This window comes from Dysidea avara, chromosome 12, assembly GCF_963678975.1.
Source record: "Dysidea avara chromosome 12, odDysAvar1.4, whole genome shotgun sequence".
In the NCBI taxonomy this organism is placed as follows: domain Eukaryota; kingdom Metazoa; phylum Porifera; class Demospongiae; order Dictyoceratida; family Dysideidae; genus Dysidea; species Dysidea avara.
In genome coordinates, this window is record NC_089283.1 from 16,005,314 (window position 1) to 16,021,514 (window position 16,201).

Sequence of the window (16,201 nt, forward strand, 5' to 3'; positions counted from 1 at the left end):
CAGTTATATTACAGTCATTATTGTACAATTCTTACATTATTGATGTGAAAAGTGTTTGGTATTTATGTGTCCTCTGTATGTTGTCTCTGTATGTTGTAATTACATGTGTAATTTTGTTTGGGGGTGCTATAAAGTGCATGGTGACAACTGTAAATTATTATTAGGTGGTTTTGCAAACTTCCTTTTAGGCTAGCTACATGTGCTAATTACTCACAGCTTGTGTCTACTGACAACTGGTAACCACAGTTGTGCTCTGTGTCATTCTTTAAGCTGCGCCCTTAGAGACAAATTACATGGGGGCGACTAAATTCAAATTTCAAGACAAACGATGGTATGCAGCACCATAAATTATAGACTATAAATCTATGGCAACACACTTTGTGGCTATATGCACTGATTAACTACATAGAGCGCCAGTTCATCAATACCCAGTGACCGCAGTTGTGTTCGCGTCATTCTTTAAACTCCGAGTAAAATTCTTACAGAGAGCAAATTATGTGGGGGCGACTAAATTCAAATTTCAAACTAGCCATTCTCAAAAATGTATGTTTCAATCTCAACAAAACTTTTAGAACAGTTTAAAGATGCATTGCCCTAAATGCCAATCGAGTATTGCGGAAAACAACAATCTGGGTTTTGTATTTGGCCTCTAGGACGGTCGACTGAGGATGACTGAAACTTCGTTTGGTACTGAAATTACGACTGTAGGGCTCGCTGTAGGGTAATCATGTATGGTGAAATCGATAATTTGAATCTTGAGGTGATTGAGAGAATACTGAAGCGATATCAGGACAATCAAAGTTCGGAATGCACAAAGGAATGCAAGGTATACACCTGCGGTTGCGTCTAACCGCATGCAAAAAAAATGAAACTTCCCCTTTGATGTCGGCAATCTCGATCACGAAAAATCGGCATGGATTTGCTTCACTGCTTGTGTGGTAGTTACTAGTGACACGATGAGTTCAACTCTAGAGTTTCAGAGAGATAGCCTAAGTGATGGGTGAGTTACAGGAAGGCCGAATTTGACAACGTTCGTTCCTGTAAAATCCTTACGTGCATGTAGTGGTCGCGTCATTTATTGTCTGTGGCGTGCATTTCTGCTTTACTGGCTGCGCGACTCACTACTGTGAGTCTTGATTAATTTTGTCTTGCAGCACTTGAGTGGTCTCTTTTAATTTCTTCAAGTGATACTTTTTACTAAATGTAGCTGGTGGTACTACACATCAAAATTTCATTGGTAGTTCTCTTCTTCCTTTTAAAATAATTATTTTCATATCACACTGTGGCCGTGGTCAATCAAGATTAAGCATTATACCAACAGTGGCCATAATGCAATGTTGGTTACAGGAATTCAACAATACCATATATGGAACTAAGCATTCCTTCACATTTAGCTACAATTAGGTCTCCTTATAACCAATAGTTAAAATAGTACCTTTTATTATGAACTCTTGTTATAACTAACCTTCAAGTTGACACTCTTTTACAGTAGTAGTGATACTAAAATTCTGGGAAGGATCGTCAAAATCATCATAAAAAACCAACACTTCACAAGACTCATAATACTTATAATTTGTGGAGATCTCATAGCTTAACTGATGTTTGTCACTGATATCATCTGAAGTTCTACTATAGTCATTCTGATGGATACACAAGTAAATAACTTACAGTATACACACATGTGAACATGGCACAAAACACTGGTGAGGTAAACCTTGATTATTGCATAAAATAAATTAATTTTGGTGATGGCTTGAGTGAACAGATTTCTCCCTAGCAACCATCCCATTAATATTTATGCATTATCAATCAACCTTCAGGATTTTGTTCTTAGCACATCTTTCTTTTTCCTCTAATTATTCAAAAGTATAAAATTATTTTTCAAACCATCTACACAATAGTTTTAGTGACATATATAGGGCGTTCACATCTATTCACTTATATGCATGTGAATTGCTACTACATTGTGTGTAGTATAGCATTATTATGCAACTTACAGCCACTGTCCTGTTAGTACTATCACAGTCAATATCTGCTCTGGCATCTGCCAAGCGATATGAGATTTGCGCAGGTGTGAGATTTAGATTTGTAGGTGGATCCACTTTCCAAAATATATTAATGGTATGTGTTTTTGCTTCATGGTCTGTAGTGCAGTTTATATCCACAAATGGTGGCCCCATATCTGCAATCACAGTGTTCATAAACCAGTGAGGTTAAACGTAGATAATTACAGTATCAAGACATGTGTGACCAATGGAAGCCAGTGTGGGGTGTATAACAGACCAATAACTGTGTGACCAGAATAATGACTTGGTCGTGCTTACACAGACTACTACTTTTCCAATTAAATATTCCCAGGTTAGGATAACATCATTACCAAAGATTTGCAAAACCAGTTTAGCTATCTTTGATTGCTAATAGCCATTATTCAAGAACAACATACCTAGGTTGTAACAAATAATTGGATAGTTGTTTTGGGGAATTCCATGTGATTACAAAATCAGCTCTTTCACCAAAACTTACTTATGTACAATACACCATTTCTAAACTATTCTGTAGCTACAATGGATTCACACATATTTATTACTTACAGTCATAAGTAGAACTGAATGCACCCAATGGGAGTACCAGCAAGAGTAACATCATGTTATCCATCGTGCTAGGATGAGAAACGACAATGTAAATGCAATTTAAAACACATTTCACAATAATTTTTAAAACAGCTTTAAATATGTACAGATGTACATGTATGGCAGTCAATATGTACTAAAGAAGCACAGCCAACTGCTGAATAAAGGTCATGCAATGGAAGAGGCTATTATACATATGGTATTAGTACAGAAGAAAGGAATTACAAGAATTATGATGTCCATGGACTCATCTCCCACCACTGTATGTACTGGTCATTATTGCAATTCCTTCCAATAATAAATACTTTAGGTTTAAGGAAGAAAATCCATCCCTCCTGGAGGAGTACTGAGTGTGGCCCCGACTAGACATTGGGTGACCTGCAGTTCAAATCCTGGGGTTGGAGAGATCTTTTTCCTTACTTTGGCCCCTTTTCTATTACACATTATCAGTCAGTAAGTCAAGTCACTAGGTCTAAGTCCTTGAAATTAGGTTAGGTAATCCTAAGGCTGCTGCACATGTTGCTGTCAGCTGGTCACTGTAAAGTGCTAATAATAATAATAATAATAAAACACTTTAAGTTACAGATCTTTCTCTTTTAAATCACAGTATTGCTTGCCCAATTATGTAAGTGTTGTATGGACATGACCAATAGTTTGGCAGCTTCTGACCAGTGTTAGTTTGCATACTGATACAGAGTGTAAAGAACAAATGCCTGGTGATCAGGATTGCTCAGATGGAGAAGCATGTCAGGCAAAGAAACAAACAAAAAGACTTTCAAATTGGCTTTGGGTGCTGTTGACTCACAGTCATGCCTAACCAGTAAGACACTGGGCCACTTGTGCACTATTCAGATACCATGAGTACGTATAGGCAAATCCTCTTGTAGGACAGGACTAGTACCCCACAGGAATGGGTGAAGCCCACCACCCAATATGTGAGACATGCATGACAGTTGGAATTGTTAATAACAGATATATGTATATATACCACCTTACAGTACGTAGCTCATAGGTTACAAGTGTGAGTTCAGTATGTAACATGTTGCATACAATTTTCATACATACAGTTTAATTTTTAAAAGGTAAGTACATTAATCCTATTTTCTTTGAAAACTAGGTGTGCCTGGTCACAGCTGGCAGCTGATACACAGACCAGAACATCCTGACAATTTTCCTAGAAGATACATGTTGTGTCTGACTATAACTAGTGTCTGTCTGGTACCAAAATTAAAGTGACAGTTGTCCTAAATTATGTACATAAGGGTAGAGAGAAGGGGTGACGGCTAAATATTGTAAAACAGAATCAAAATGCATGCCACAGACATAATATATAGTAAAATTATAGCAACACCACTAACAATTGACTAAACAATAAGAAATGTCCAAGGCAGCTTTACATGGACAAGCTACATTTGTGATGAAAATGCAGTCTGTAATGTAAGTGAAAAATACATCAAATACTCAGTGTCCCCCACATCCACACATGAAAGAATAACTTGTTAGCTTCTACCAAGTAATAAAGGGACAAATTTAAACAGTTAGATATATAGGAACCAGTAATTTTACATAAAGGTATTTGGGTGGTACAGCACATTCATGTATAACTAAAGCGGAATCCCTATGCTATCAGGATTGGATAGGTTAAGCTTGCTAATGGCCATGGTTAAGATTTTTACACTAATTTACCACAAACGGTTTCTAATGTGGTACAACATAACAAAATAGCACAACAAATATGCAATTATGATTTAGCAAAGTCATGTGACAGAAAGACTCGTCTCAGTAATAAATGTGCAAAGGCCTTTATGTGCTAAGATGCACAAAGATGTGATATATGTGCAAAGTTGTGTATTACTGTGCAATGTGCAAAGACCTTTGTAAAAGAACCTATAGGCTTCCATAAATAAAAGCATTGTTTTTATATGAGATCAGAAACTACCAGAATGGTTTACACAATCAACCTTATAATTATGAATCCCACTGCACAAATAAATATTATGCATACTATCACATCCCTATTGTCACTTTTGGTGTTGTGTGTTTCATATCACAATGAGAACAGGCTGAGTAAAAGCAGAATTTTTGAGCATTCATATGATGTAATTCTTGATGACTCAGCACAAGAACAATAATTTACTCTACTGAACACCTACATGACCACACAGGCAGCCATGCAATTACTCCACTGTAGCTTCCTGCGTTGTGTCAACTTCCCATGCAGCCTTATATAGTAAAAGCACTAAGAAATACATGTTATAGGGGAACTGGATGATGAGGTCATTAATTGAACAAATCCGCTTGGAACCACTAGCAGATTACATAATCTAATGTCATTGTGGAAACATTGCTATGATTATTGTAAATATTATATGCACAAAAATACATTGATTTCACACTAAACTTTACAAAACAAAGTACACTACTTTTAAGCTAATATGAAATACAATTTGTTTCCTAGTTTTGCATTTCACATTTTGAAGCTCACATAAGACATTCTACTAAATAGAGGACTGTATTTAACTAGTAAATACTCTCTTCTGCATGGGCATACAAAAGGTAAATGGAGCGCACAAGAAATCAACTCTCAGAAAAAAATAGCCAATGTTAAAAACCAAATTGATGGTGATAAAACATGTATGGTAAATACACTACAGATATGACACTTCCCCTTCAGTACAAGTGTTGACTTTCATATTAAGGATAATACTCAATTATCTCATACTTATTTGGAGACATTACTATATGCTTGGCTTACTTAAAACCACCTAAGCTCATTTCATAGAAATCACATAATCACAATATACATGACATACATACAAAACCAACTATCACCATAATATTCATTTTAGGGGCTTCATTACAAAAATTAGTAAGCATTTCTGACACAGTGTTCTGCGTGTAAACATGTTCTTCATGCATAAACAGAAATAGTATAGACACATTGAGGCTTGCTATAATAATGTGACCGGATCTTCAAAAAAACCAACATTATGATGTAATCATAATTTTACAGTATAAAGCATTGTTTACAATGGGTTAAACATTGGTGTATCATCATAAAATTCTGTAAATTTTAAAATGTTTTTTTCTGAAAAAACATGGCTAAGTTACATGTACAGTTACAGTAATTATGTCTACAATATCAATATAAAGTGCATTATAAAATGTTTTGATCACACAACTGGCTTGCATGACCCACTGACCAAGACAGCCACTTAAAAAATTTAAATGAAACAAGGGTCTGGAGAGTATGAGCTACATTTTAACTACAAAGTTGTTTACAGTCCAGTGGCGGATCCAGGATGGGGCATTTGGGGCAAATGCCCCCCCCCCCTTCAAGAAATTGCATACAAGATCGAGATACTCTAATAGAGCAGTCAATTACTCTAATAAAGCAGTCACAATGTTCATGAGGCAGTGTAGCTTACCTATGAAGCTATAAATAGGATTTTATTTTACATAACAGACGTGATATAGTTGGTAAGGATAACTAGCTATTATTGTCGTGACCTTTTTTTTTTTTTTTTTTTTGGTCTTCAACTGGTTTTCAGCAAGTTTTTTTGGTCTTCAACTGTTTTTCAGAAAGGTGCCCCCCCTCTTTCCAAACTCTGGATTCGCCCCTGCAGTCAATGTTATGGCTAAAATTATCATGCATGTAGTTATGTATATATGTGACTGAATTTGACAAACCCGGCTTCGACGCACAAAGCTTCGTTAGGAGATATGACGATTTTAAGTAATCATTGTGTAATAACTTCCCAGTGCCTACAGCTGTGCAAACACAATTTGCACCAAGTATGCATCTATTTACTAGCTATCACTGAGTGGGTGTATACATTTCTGATACCCAAAATTAGCCCTGTTTTGGGCAGCTTTTCTTGAGCGGGTAATAATATCACAGGTGGTAGTAAATAGGAGGGTGGGGGGCGGTGGGTGGGCTTAATATAGGGGTATATAATGAAGCAAGAAAACGATTGGAATCCAGAGGCCAAGTTTGGGCTCTCCATGGCCCTCCATGGCCCTCCATGGCCCTCAAATCACTCCAAATTGACTGAGAACACTATTGGCGAGCTCTCTGTGAAGTCCCAGCTCACTACACACCATTATCACAAAGCCATGGCCATTCAATGGCACCAATCTCCCACTCGTGGCTTTGACAGGGTCAAAAGAAAGCTGCCACAGAAACCAGACTTGCCAGTCCTGAAGGAAGTACAGTGTGGAATATGATAGTGTATTAGGCCTGCAATCCATTTCTGGTAAAAACGTAAGTTTGATATTGTGTGTGTGGAAGTCTTGTTATGTGAAATCCGGTCACATATTAATCAAACACTAAAACATATCACACTTTGAGCTTGTCAGTACAAACCAACAACTGACAATTGGGAGCAGTTCCATATAAAGGCTAAATGTGTTATGCCAAACGTCTTCTTGCTTTTAAAGGGATTGCACATGGTGGTGGAGGAAGTAGTTGATGTGAGGCCAGGGGAATGACCGGAGTATATAATCTCTGGCAGCAGGAGGTCTGGAGGACTGTCTGATCATTCTAGCTTTCACGGTGTCTCACAGTTCACCATAACTAATTACAATTTGAAACATTTCAACCAAAGTACCAACTTTTTATTTGCATTAAACCTCTTGGCAAAGTTTTTAGCTGGGTTAATAAACAAACACCATTTACTGTATATAAGTAGCCTTTAGACACTGGAAACACCTGGTACAGTCATAAGATACCAACTTTCAAAGTAAGAGGACAGTGGTTCGATTCCCACTGTAGGAGTTTTTTACTGATAGTAACATGGTTTTATGAAGCACTTTGACTGCTCTATTATGAGTATTGCATAACATTTTTTTCACAGTTTTCAGCCCCACTCCAAGAAGGATGATTTCAGCAAGATATCATTCTGAGGGAAGCTTCATCACATCAATTCTAAGGGAGGCTTCATCACATCAAGGGGTCTTGAGCCCCTCTCCCTCATTCTGCCACCTATGATTGTACATGATTGAGAACTTCTCTTAAGCTCCAGCTTGACTAATCTCCAGCTTGACTATTATCTCACATTACAGTTTTTATTGTTTCATATATATCTTTACTATTCACAAGCCACTATAATATAATTATTATTCACCCCTGGAACTAAGCTGATTAGATTAATTTTGTCCTCAAAATCAATTGTCAAGAATGCTGTGTCAATGAAATTAATAGTTCGTTATCACACATGATATGATGTAAGTTACAAAGTGGATGAGACTTGCTTAATACTAGAATAAACATGACTCTTGTGACCTGGGTCATCCAATCTGGAGTTAGGTATTCCACAGTTGTTAGAAGGCAATAAAAATGAACAAGCACAGGAACTGCTGGCTTTATGTTGGGGCTTGCATATTGAAGTGAACAAATAGTGCAAACATAAAAGACACAGGCAGTGTTACAAGAACTAAAAAGTGGTGACTGAAAAATACTATCATTCTATTATAAATGTTCGAGGTACTTGTAATGAACATAAGCACCACTAGTAGTCATAGCTATCATTTTACTGAAAATCCATTAAAGCTTTGTGTTAGTCCATTATAACAATAGTGCATGGACAAGTGGTGGTGGGGTTACTAGTAATGATGGACAGAATTATAACGAATGCCTGAGAACAAGTTTCAGATGTCCTTCTAATACGTACTTTCTACTAAAAACTCTTATATTCTTTTAAGTAGTTTTTGGCTATGTTTTCTATATGCCAGGCCACTATTGAGTAGCGACCAAAAACAGTGAGGTAGCTGTAGACCATACTTACCACTGCTTTGGATAGTGGATATAGAATTGGTCAATCAAGTTCTCCCTGCACAACATTTACACTGGTAATTGAAAGTTGAAAACAATGGCTCTCGCAATGGCAGATTTCATTGTACGTATCTAGTGCAAAGTTGTTCTCATGCAGGGGATAATGGGTTGAGCATCACAGTAACCCGTGACCTATTTATTTTGGTTGATTATTCAGTAGTTACATAATAGATTATTACTAGATAGACCAGAATTACGAAAAGGAGTATTCCACACACATCCAATTTAACCAAGGGGTCACCAGCTGGGAAAATCGGTGTATGGATTTCAAAATCTTAACTGATTTTGCTTGATTTCACTGATTTCAAAATTGTTTCACAAGATTTGAAGGAAAGCACCGAAAAACAGGAGGGAAACCACCTAAAGCAGAAGGGAAACCACCTAAAAGCAGGAGGAAAACCTTCTAAAAGCAGGAGGAAACCTCCTAAAAGCATTTTTTACAGTACAGTAGCCATACAGCAGTTTCCAACCTTTCTATTCAGTAAACAAGAGATCCCAGTGGATTTGAAGATCTATGTAGCTACTAAAGAAGGTCTTGTGACCGGATTTGCGGAAAGGGATCTTCCACACACATCCATTTCTATAAACTTGGGAGACCATAACTTAGTATTCGAGTATCATATTTCCCTGTAATTTTCAGTATTTATTCAGCTATGTTGCTCACTTCTGACCAAATTTATAGCTCTTTCTGACCTGACGTTATAAATTGTCAAAGTTGGTAAATTGGATGTGTGTGGAAGACTCCTTTTTGGCAAATCCGGTCACAATTATACAAATGGAAATAGGGAAACCTCTTAAAGCAGGAACGAAACCACCTAAAAGCAGGAGGGAACCTCCTAAAAGCAAGAGGAAAGGAAAACATGAATACATCAGATGCTTTCTTGCTCACATGTCCTAGATACCCGAGGTGATACCGTGCATATATTCAGTTTAGTTAATGCATAATTTTATTATTTAGTGTAGATATTTCAGCTATAAAAGCTAGAAGTGAAAGCTGTTGAAACTGGACTATATAAGCTAGCTATATTGTAGCTATATAGTCATCATAATAGCTATCTAGCTCAAGAATATACATAGCTCTGCTTCTCAGTATAACTAGATAAATAACATAAATAGCTACTTTTAAAAATAGCATAATACTTATAGCTATAGATATAGTTAGCTATAGTCATAGCGACGTAGCTTTAACGCGAGGTATATCGAATAAAGAAACCTTGAACGATCCTATTTTCTCCAAATCGTAAGCATGTGGCTATAGTTTAGTTACAGTGGTAATAGTTCTCTCCGATCTAGTTATGAGCTACCTGATTCAATTATAAGCTAACAAAATGATGAACAAAAAATTACGGCGAGATCACAGAGTCATTATAATATATGATTTGATTTCAGATTTTATAAAATTCTACTGAATTCAAAGATTTCGTATCAGATTTCAGCCAGGGGTGTACGAGATTTCGAATCAGTTGGTGACCGCTCGAATTTACCAACTTCAACAATTCATAACCTTAATATTGGAAAGTGCTATTGACTTGAAATTTGGTCAATAGTGAGTACCAACATGACTTAATAAAATAGAGAAAATTTCAGACTTGTATCATGCTACTTGAACACTATGTAAGTTAATCGAATTGGATGCGTGTGGCCGCTTTTTGAAAATCCAGTCACATAATTATAGCTACGTATACTGTATAGCATGCATGTAACACCATACTCCCATAGCTAATAGCTATATTTATGTCATTTTTATTTTATTTTTCTCCTTTTATTAGGCCACTACAATGAGAGATAACTTGTTTCTCATCAACCACCCGCACCAAAATTTTCTTTTTCCCATGCGCACTCATTACTGCACGAGATTGCAGCATGGCTTTTTTTTAGTGTTGTGGTAGTGGGTTTATCACGTAGAAAAGCACTATTTCCATGGAAAACTGCAATCCCATTGAGATATAGACACCATTTAATAAGTTTTTTACTTCTGTGTTGAGTAGAGTACTTTCTGGAGCATCAACAACCACCAAGGCATCAACAGTGAGTGCTACAATGTACATTAGACTATACACTAGCATTGGTACCGTGACCTGCATGCCCTGTGTGCAGGGCCATCATATCTGAGAGTCATATATATAGTAGCTTTAGTGTTGCTACTTCTGCCACAACCATGCAGAGTCCCTCCACATAATAAGACCGACTAGCCTACACGTGCTAACACTGCTGTTGTTTGCTGCTGCTGCTGCTGCTGCTGCTGCTGCTGCTGCTGCTGCTGCTGCTGCTGCTGCTGCTGCTGCTGCTGCTGCTGCTGCTGCTGCTGCTGCTGCTGCTGCTGCTGCTGCTGCTGCTGCTGCTGCTGCTGCTGCTGCTGCTGCTGCTGCTGCTGCTGCTGCTGCTGCTGCTGCTGCTGCTGCTGCTGCTGCTGCTGCTGCTGCTGCTGCTGCTGCTGCTGCTGCTGCTGCTGCTGCTGCTGTTGCTGTACTTGGGTATGGTACATGACCCCAAGACTGATGGAACTCTCGTAAAGGACTTGAAAGCTTTGTTACTGAAGTTGAAGTTTATGTGAACTCGGAGTTTTACTCTTAGTGCGCACCAGTGCTTGGTGTGTACCCTGCCAATAACCTGAAATAAAGGATTATTATACTGGTTTTGTACAAATAATACATCCTGTAATTTATAGCTATTGCTTGTGCAATAATGAGATAATGAGATAACCCGCCCTCCTGCCCGCATGTGTTACTCTATGAGAAGTTGATGAGAAACAAGTTATCTCATTGTAGTGGCCTGGCCTTATTTTCATTTATTTATTTTTTTGGATCACATCAGACTATTAGAATCACTAATAACCAGGCAGTTAAACACTACATTGGTAGGTCATCATTTGCAATCAATGCCATCTACCAATCGGGCAGAGTAGCTAACTCTGCCCAATCCTGAGGCAATGGAATGGTCGTCATCACTAAAGCAGCGTTACCGCGTTGCACATCAATCGAAATCTTCTGAATTAAAAAAAAAATTGTGTAGCTCTCCAGTCCGCTCCATGACCCGGGAACCTATCCGCCGCACCAATCAACGTGCACAAGAACCCAGGGTCTCGATACAAAGGGGAGGGAAGTGAAAAGAAGTAGTCAAAGTGGAATATTTCGCAATTTCAGCCACAGAGGCTGGCACCACCAGAAGGGGTAGACACATTTGAAGGAGCATGGGTGTCGGGAACAAGTTTTAAATTGGTTTCTTATATGCGTAGCCATATGAGTTGCAAATAATACATAAGCCTCGATCACGGCCTGCGTTCATGCTGGCGCCTTCGACATGCAATGACAAAAAAAAGTAGCTATTCAGTGCATAATCTCATTGACTCACTTCTTTCCGTCAACTTATCTTGCACCCCTCTGAATTCGCCGCACAGCCTTACTCTAGCTACTACTTCTTTCTGACTAGTTCCGGATAGATTAGTAACCATTATTTTTATAGTGGTGAATTTTCTAAGTTATGACGTCACTCTACGTTTACTGATGACTTCAATAAAATTATGTGGTCACGGATTGTCGAGTGCGGGATTTTTTAGGTTCATTGTATCCCCAAAAGCCACTGGTCGTTGCTTAGCAACGATCACGTGATCTTGACTAACTACCTCAAGAAGTTAATGCATCTGTGATACTTACGATTACTTTGATATATTGTTGACGCTTATGCCAACAATCACTGATACAAGCAATCATTGGCTTTACCAGGAAAGACGAAGAACGATCCGTTCAGAAGCTTCTCTACTTCAGAAGTAAGCTAGCTATATACCATTACACCTTTAGGCCCCTATTTGGTGATTATTAGTTTCTCATCCACCGCCCGCATCCTTCTTAAGCTACCGCATGGTAAGCCATTATTTACTCTGTGCATGCTCAGAAGAACACGTGATACCAAACTGTTATAATTTTTTGTTGATGAACGCTAAAATGCGCTATGTATCGCCAGGAGAACTGTTGTTTCCATAGCAAATTGCTGCAGTGCCAGTTGCAATCGTGCTCTATCGACTTCATCAAAGCAGGCTTTCAGTTGACTGTCTAAAAACAGTTGGCGATCACGAAAAGTAGAATCAGCTGGTGAAGGAAATGTTTGTAGTAAGAAAGAAAGACAATTTGGACAAGGTCTGTACATCAGTGTTAATATTATAAAATAATGACATAATGGTAATACCCTCCCGCCCGCATCATAATAATTAGAAAGGCTGGATGAGAAACTAATAATCACCGAATAGGGGCCTTATAGATCTATATATATATAGTACCTTCTCTATGCATGAGCACATTTAACAAGTGAATAATTTAGCTACTAATAAAACAAGTAACTTACTCAATCAAGATAATTATTATGCACATACTAATGCACATACTAATGCACCTATCAATGTCAAGCCCCACCTCCAGGGACCCCATACACCTATTGGGGATTTGACATCTACATCTTGCCCCACCCGTGGGGTTGCTGACGGTGGCAGTTTGTTGAACCAAAATTATTTTAATAGGTAAATCAAATCCCTTATAGAAGCCCCTCTTTTGAGGTGAGGACATAGTGGAATTTCTTAACCCCAGTTCCAGACACTAGACTTTGTCAATTGCCCCACTCTACCCGGGGGTGGGGCATGACATCAATAGGTACTGTGCAATACCAAAACAATATTTATTGCAGTCAAAGTCCAGAGTGTGGCAAGGGGTTTTCTCATAACTACCATCACAGTCTTCAAAAACATTGACGTCACAAAATGAGGCAAACAATTTCACGGACTCATGTGTACTCAGAAATCATTCTTCACACTCCTAGAAATGAGAAAGACATTAAGAAATGGAACAAGCTGGGAATACACATCATTTCATGTATATAGTGATTATATTATTATTCAATTGTGACCGTAAAGTGCAGCATGAATATTTGAAAGAACATCAAATTTTGTGTATAAAGAAAAAAAGTTTTGTGTATTTTGTAAACAAAGAGGATAGTGGAAAGTACTTAAATTTAGTCCATGTACATTATGTGCATGCATACACACAGCTTATATATGTATGTATGTATGTATGTATGTATGTATGTATGTATGTATGTATGTATGTATGTATGTATGTATGTATGTATGTATGTATGTATGTATGTATGTATGTATGTATGTATGTATGTATGTATGTATGTATGTATGTATGTATGTATGTATGTATGTATGTATGTATGTATGTATGTATGTATGTATGTATGTATGTATGTACGTACGTACGTACGAGCATATGTATGTATGTACGTATGTACGTGCATATGTATGTATGTACGTATGTACGTGCATATGTATGTATGTACATAAGTGTGTTTGTGTGTGTGTGTATGTGTGTGTGTGTGTGTGTGTGTGTGTGTGTGTGTGTGTGTGTGTGTGTGTGCGTGTGCGTGTGTGTGTGTGAAGCAGCATAGCCAAGTGGCTTGAACATCACCCTATTACCCTGGTAATGGAAAGGTTCAGGTTTGATGCCTTGTTATACCAAGTTAGTGTTGTTGTTGTTTCCTTGAGCAAGAAACTTTACTCACATTGCTCCAGTTTACCCTGATGGGGGCCTGGTGGCCTGGTGTCAACTGGGGAAGCAGCCTTCCCAGATATAGCATAAACATTACCTGGGAAAGCAAATGTCCAACCATCCTTGTCTTGCTTAGCAGTGTTGGAACTTACAATAGGGTTCTGCAGCCTCTCACTGTGAGACCTGGACAGTCCTCCTGTAGGTTACTAGTTCTGCCCCAGGGATTTGCTTGCACAAGACTCCTTCCTATACAAGACTCAAGTGCCTGAGTGGTGCACAGGCATCCCAATGTTGGTTGGCTGTGTGGCAATAACTGTGTTTCACATGACAGCTGAGTCCTTGTGTGCATGTCTGTGTGTCTGTAAGTGTGCACATATCATGAGGGGGGGCACATGGTACAATTGATATGTACTAGTCTAGACTAAGTCATCAATAACCGGACAATTATTTCCTTGACACCTGTAGTTGCCAAACGGATAAACCGATCAGTCTAAATATTTGAAGCATATAAAGGTCTAAGCTAAAGTACTTTGAATATAAAATTTCAGCCCGAACCTTTGAAGCAGCTAGGAATACGAAGCCAATATATCTGTCCGGAAAAACAATCAATAACCAAACAAAGCGATCAACAATCTGGACAGTAGCCCTGAACTCAGTAACTACAGCTCCGATTTCCACCAAACTCTAGGGAATGTAACATCAGTCTATGGTCGCGTGTTGATAAAAATTTGGAGTCTCAGCTATGGAAGATACGGCTCATTGAAGTCAGCGTGCTTCATTGACTACCATTTCCGGACACCGCTATTCTTTGGTTTTTAAGAATCCAACGCATTTGCAACATCTCCACAGCCACTCAAATGATGGAAACAGTTGCTGTGAACATTGTGCTATTGCTGTTTGATCCAGGTATGGTCTGTTTTGTCTGCAGCAACTCCTTACATGCCATTAACTAATGTTTTCGAGCAGATGGGTCTAGTATACAGTGCAATAACATGTCCATGTAGTCCAAATCTCTGCATGTATGATGGTTTTGAGACATCTTTTAATGATGTAAAGGGTACAATATGAAAGAACTTTCTTCAATTAGTAGGGGTACTAGCTGGTTTATCCCACCATTATGGTCAAAGTGCTCAACGTGACACATCAACATAGATGATCTTTTTCCAGACACCTGTAGTTGTCAAATGGCTGAACCAATCAGTCTGGTATTTGGGATGTAGAAAGTCTTAGCTGAAGTACTTTTATGTTCCAAATTACTGTGCATAAATTTGCAGCCAAAGTCACTTGGAAAGAACCTGTGGAGATTCATGAACACTTAAGGCCATCATTATTATATTACTTGTTTCCCATCACCCAACAGAACAAAAGATGATGCGGGTGAGAGGTGTTATTGATTATTGATTATACACTTAACTCTAGTTATTTCAGTCTCTGACTGCTCTATTAGAGTATCCTGATCTTGAAGGCTGCCAGGGCTGTACACCATGCACCTTGTTGAACAACAGTGGAGGGACTTCCAACCTTCTGCTATGTTTCCATGCACAGATAATGCTTTACCTTAAAACTTGATCACTCTGTGCCTCCTGCTATCATGAAATAGTGCACTCATGTGATCTATAATGGCAATTAAATTTGGTGTGGCTACATAAAAAAATGATGCGGGTTGAAGGAATATAACAATGATGGCCTAACTATAGACAAGATCAGATATTAAATCAGGTAACAAGATTAGATGGATAAATAGCTACATAAACTTGTAGCCAGTGTCAGTTGGAAGGAACCTGTGGAGAGCCAAAACCACACTAGATCACAATCAGGTATATAATCAATCAACCATTAAACATTATGGTCAAACTATATAATTCAAATAATAAACAAACCTCATTAGCTATTGTGTCTCAGCCTGCAGCAAATATGCCAGCATAATAAATAGGCTAGAGTGCTATGCCAGCATAGGCTAGTGTATTATGTGGATATTTCCAAATACTAATGCCTGAAAACAGATTAATACTCTCTAATACACCCAGTCAGTAGAAAATGCAAACTGCAACAGAAAAATGCCTCCTACCCTCTAGAACAGTCCCTTAGAGTTAAATGCCCTAATAGACCATTTCACTGATTAAAATGTTTCTGCATATTTGACTCTGGCCTAATTGCGTCTCTTCCCTTCAAAGCATATTGTGTGCATGGTGTGAAAT

At 38.2% G+C, this 16,201-nt stretch overlaps 1 protein-coding gene across 1 annotated transcript in view; it reads right to left on the minus strand.

Annotated features, from left to right (window-relative positions):
• The window catches only part of LOC136241680 (roundabout homolog 1-like), a 302,043-nt gene that overhangs the window by 186,606 nt on the left and 99,236 nt on the right, over window positions 1-16,201 (minus strand). The window contains exons 3-4 of the mRNA XM_066032935.1: window positions 1,998-2,182; window positions 1,466-1,640 (exon numbers count right to left, since the gene is read on the minus strand). Of these exons, the coding sequence (XP_065889007.1) occupies window positions 1,466-1,640; window positions 1,998-2,182 (360 nt within the window). The remainder of the gene's footprint in view (window positions 1-1,465; window positions 1,641-1,997; window positions 2,183-16,201) is intronic.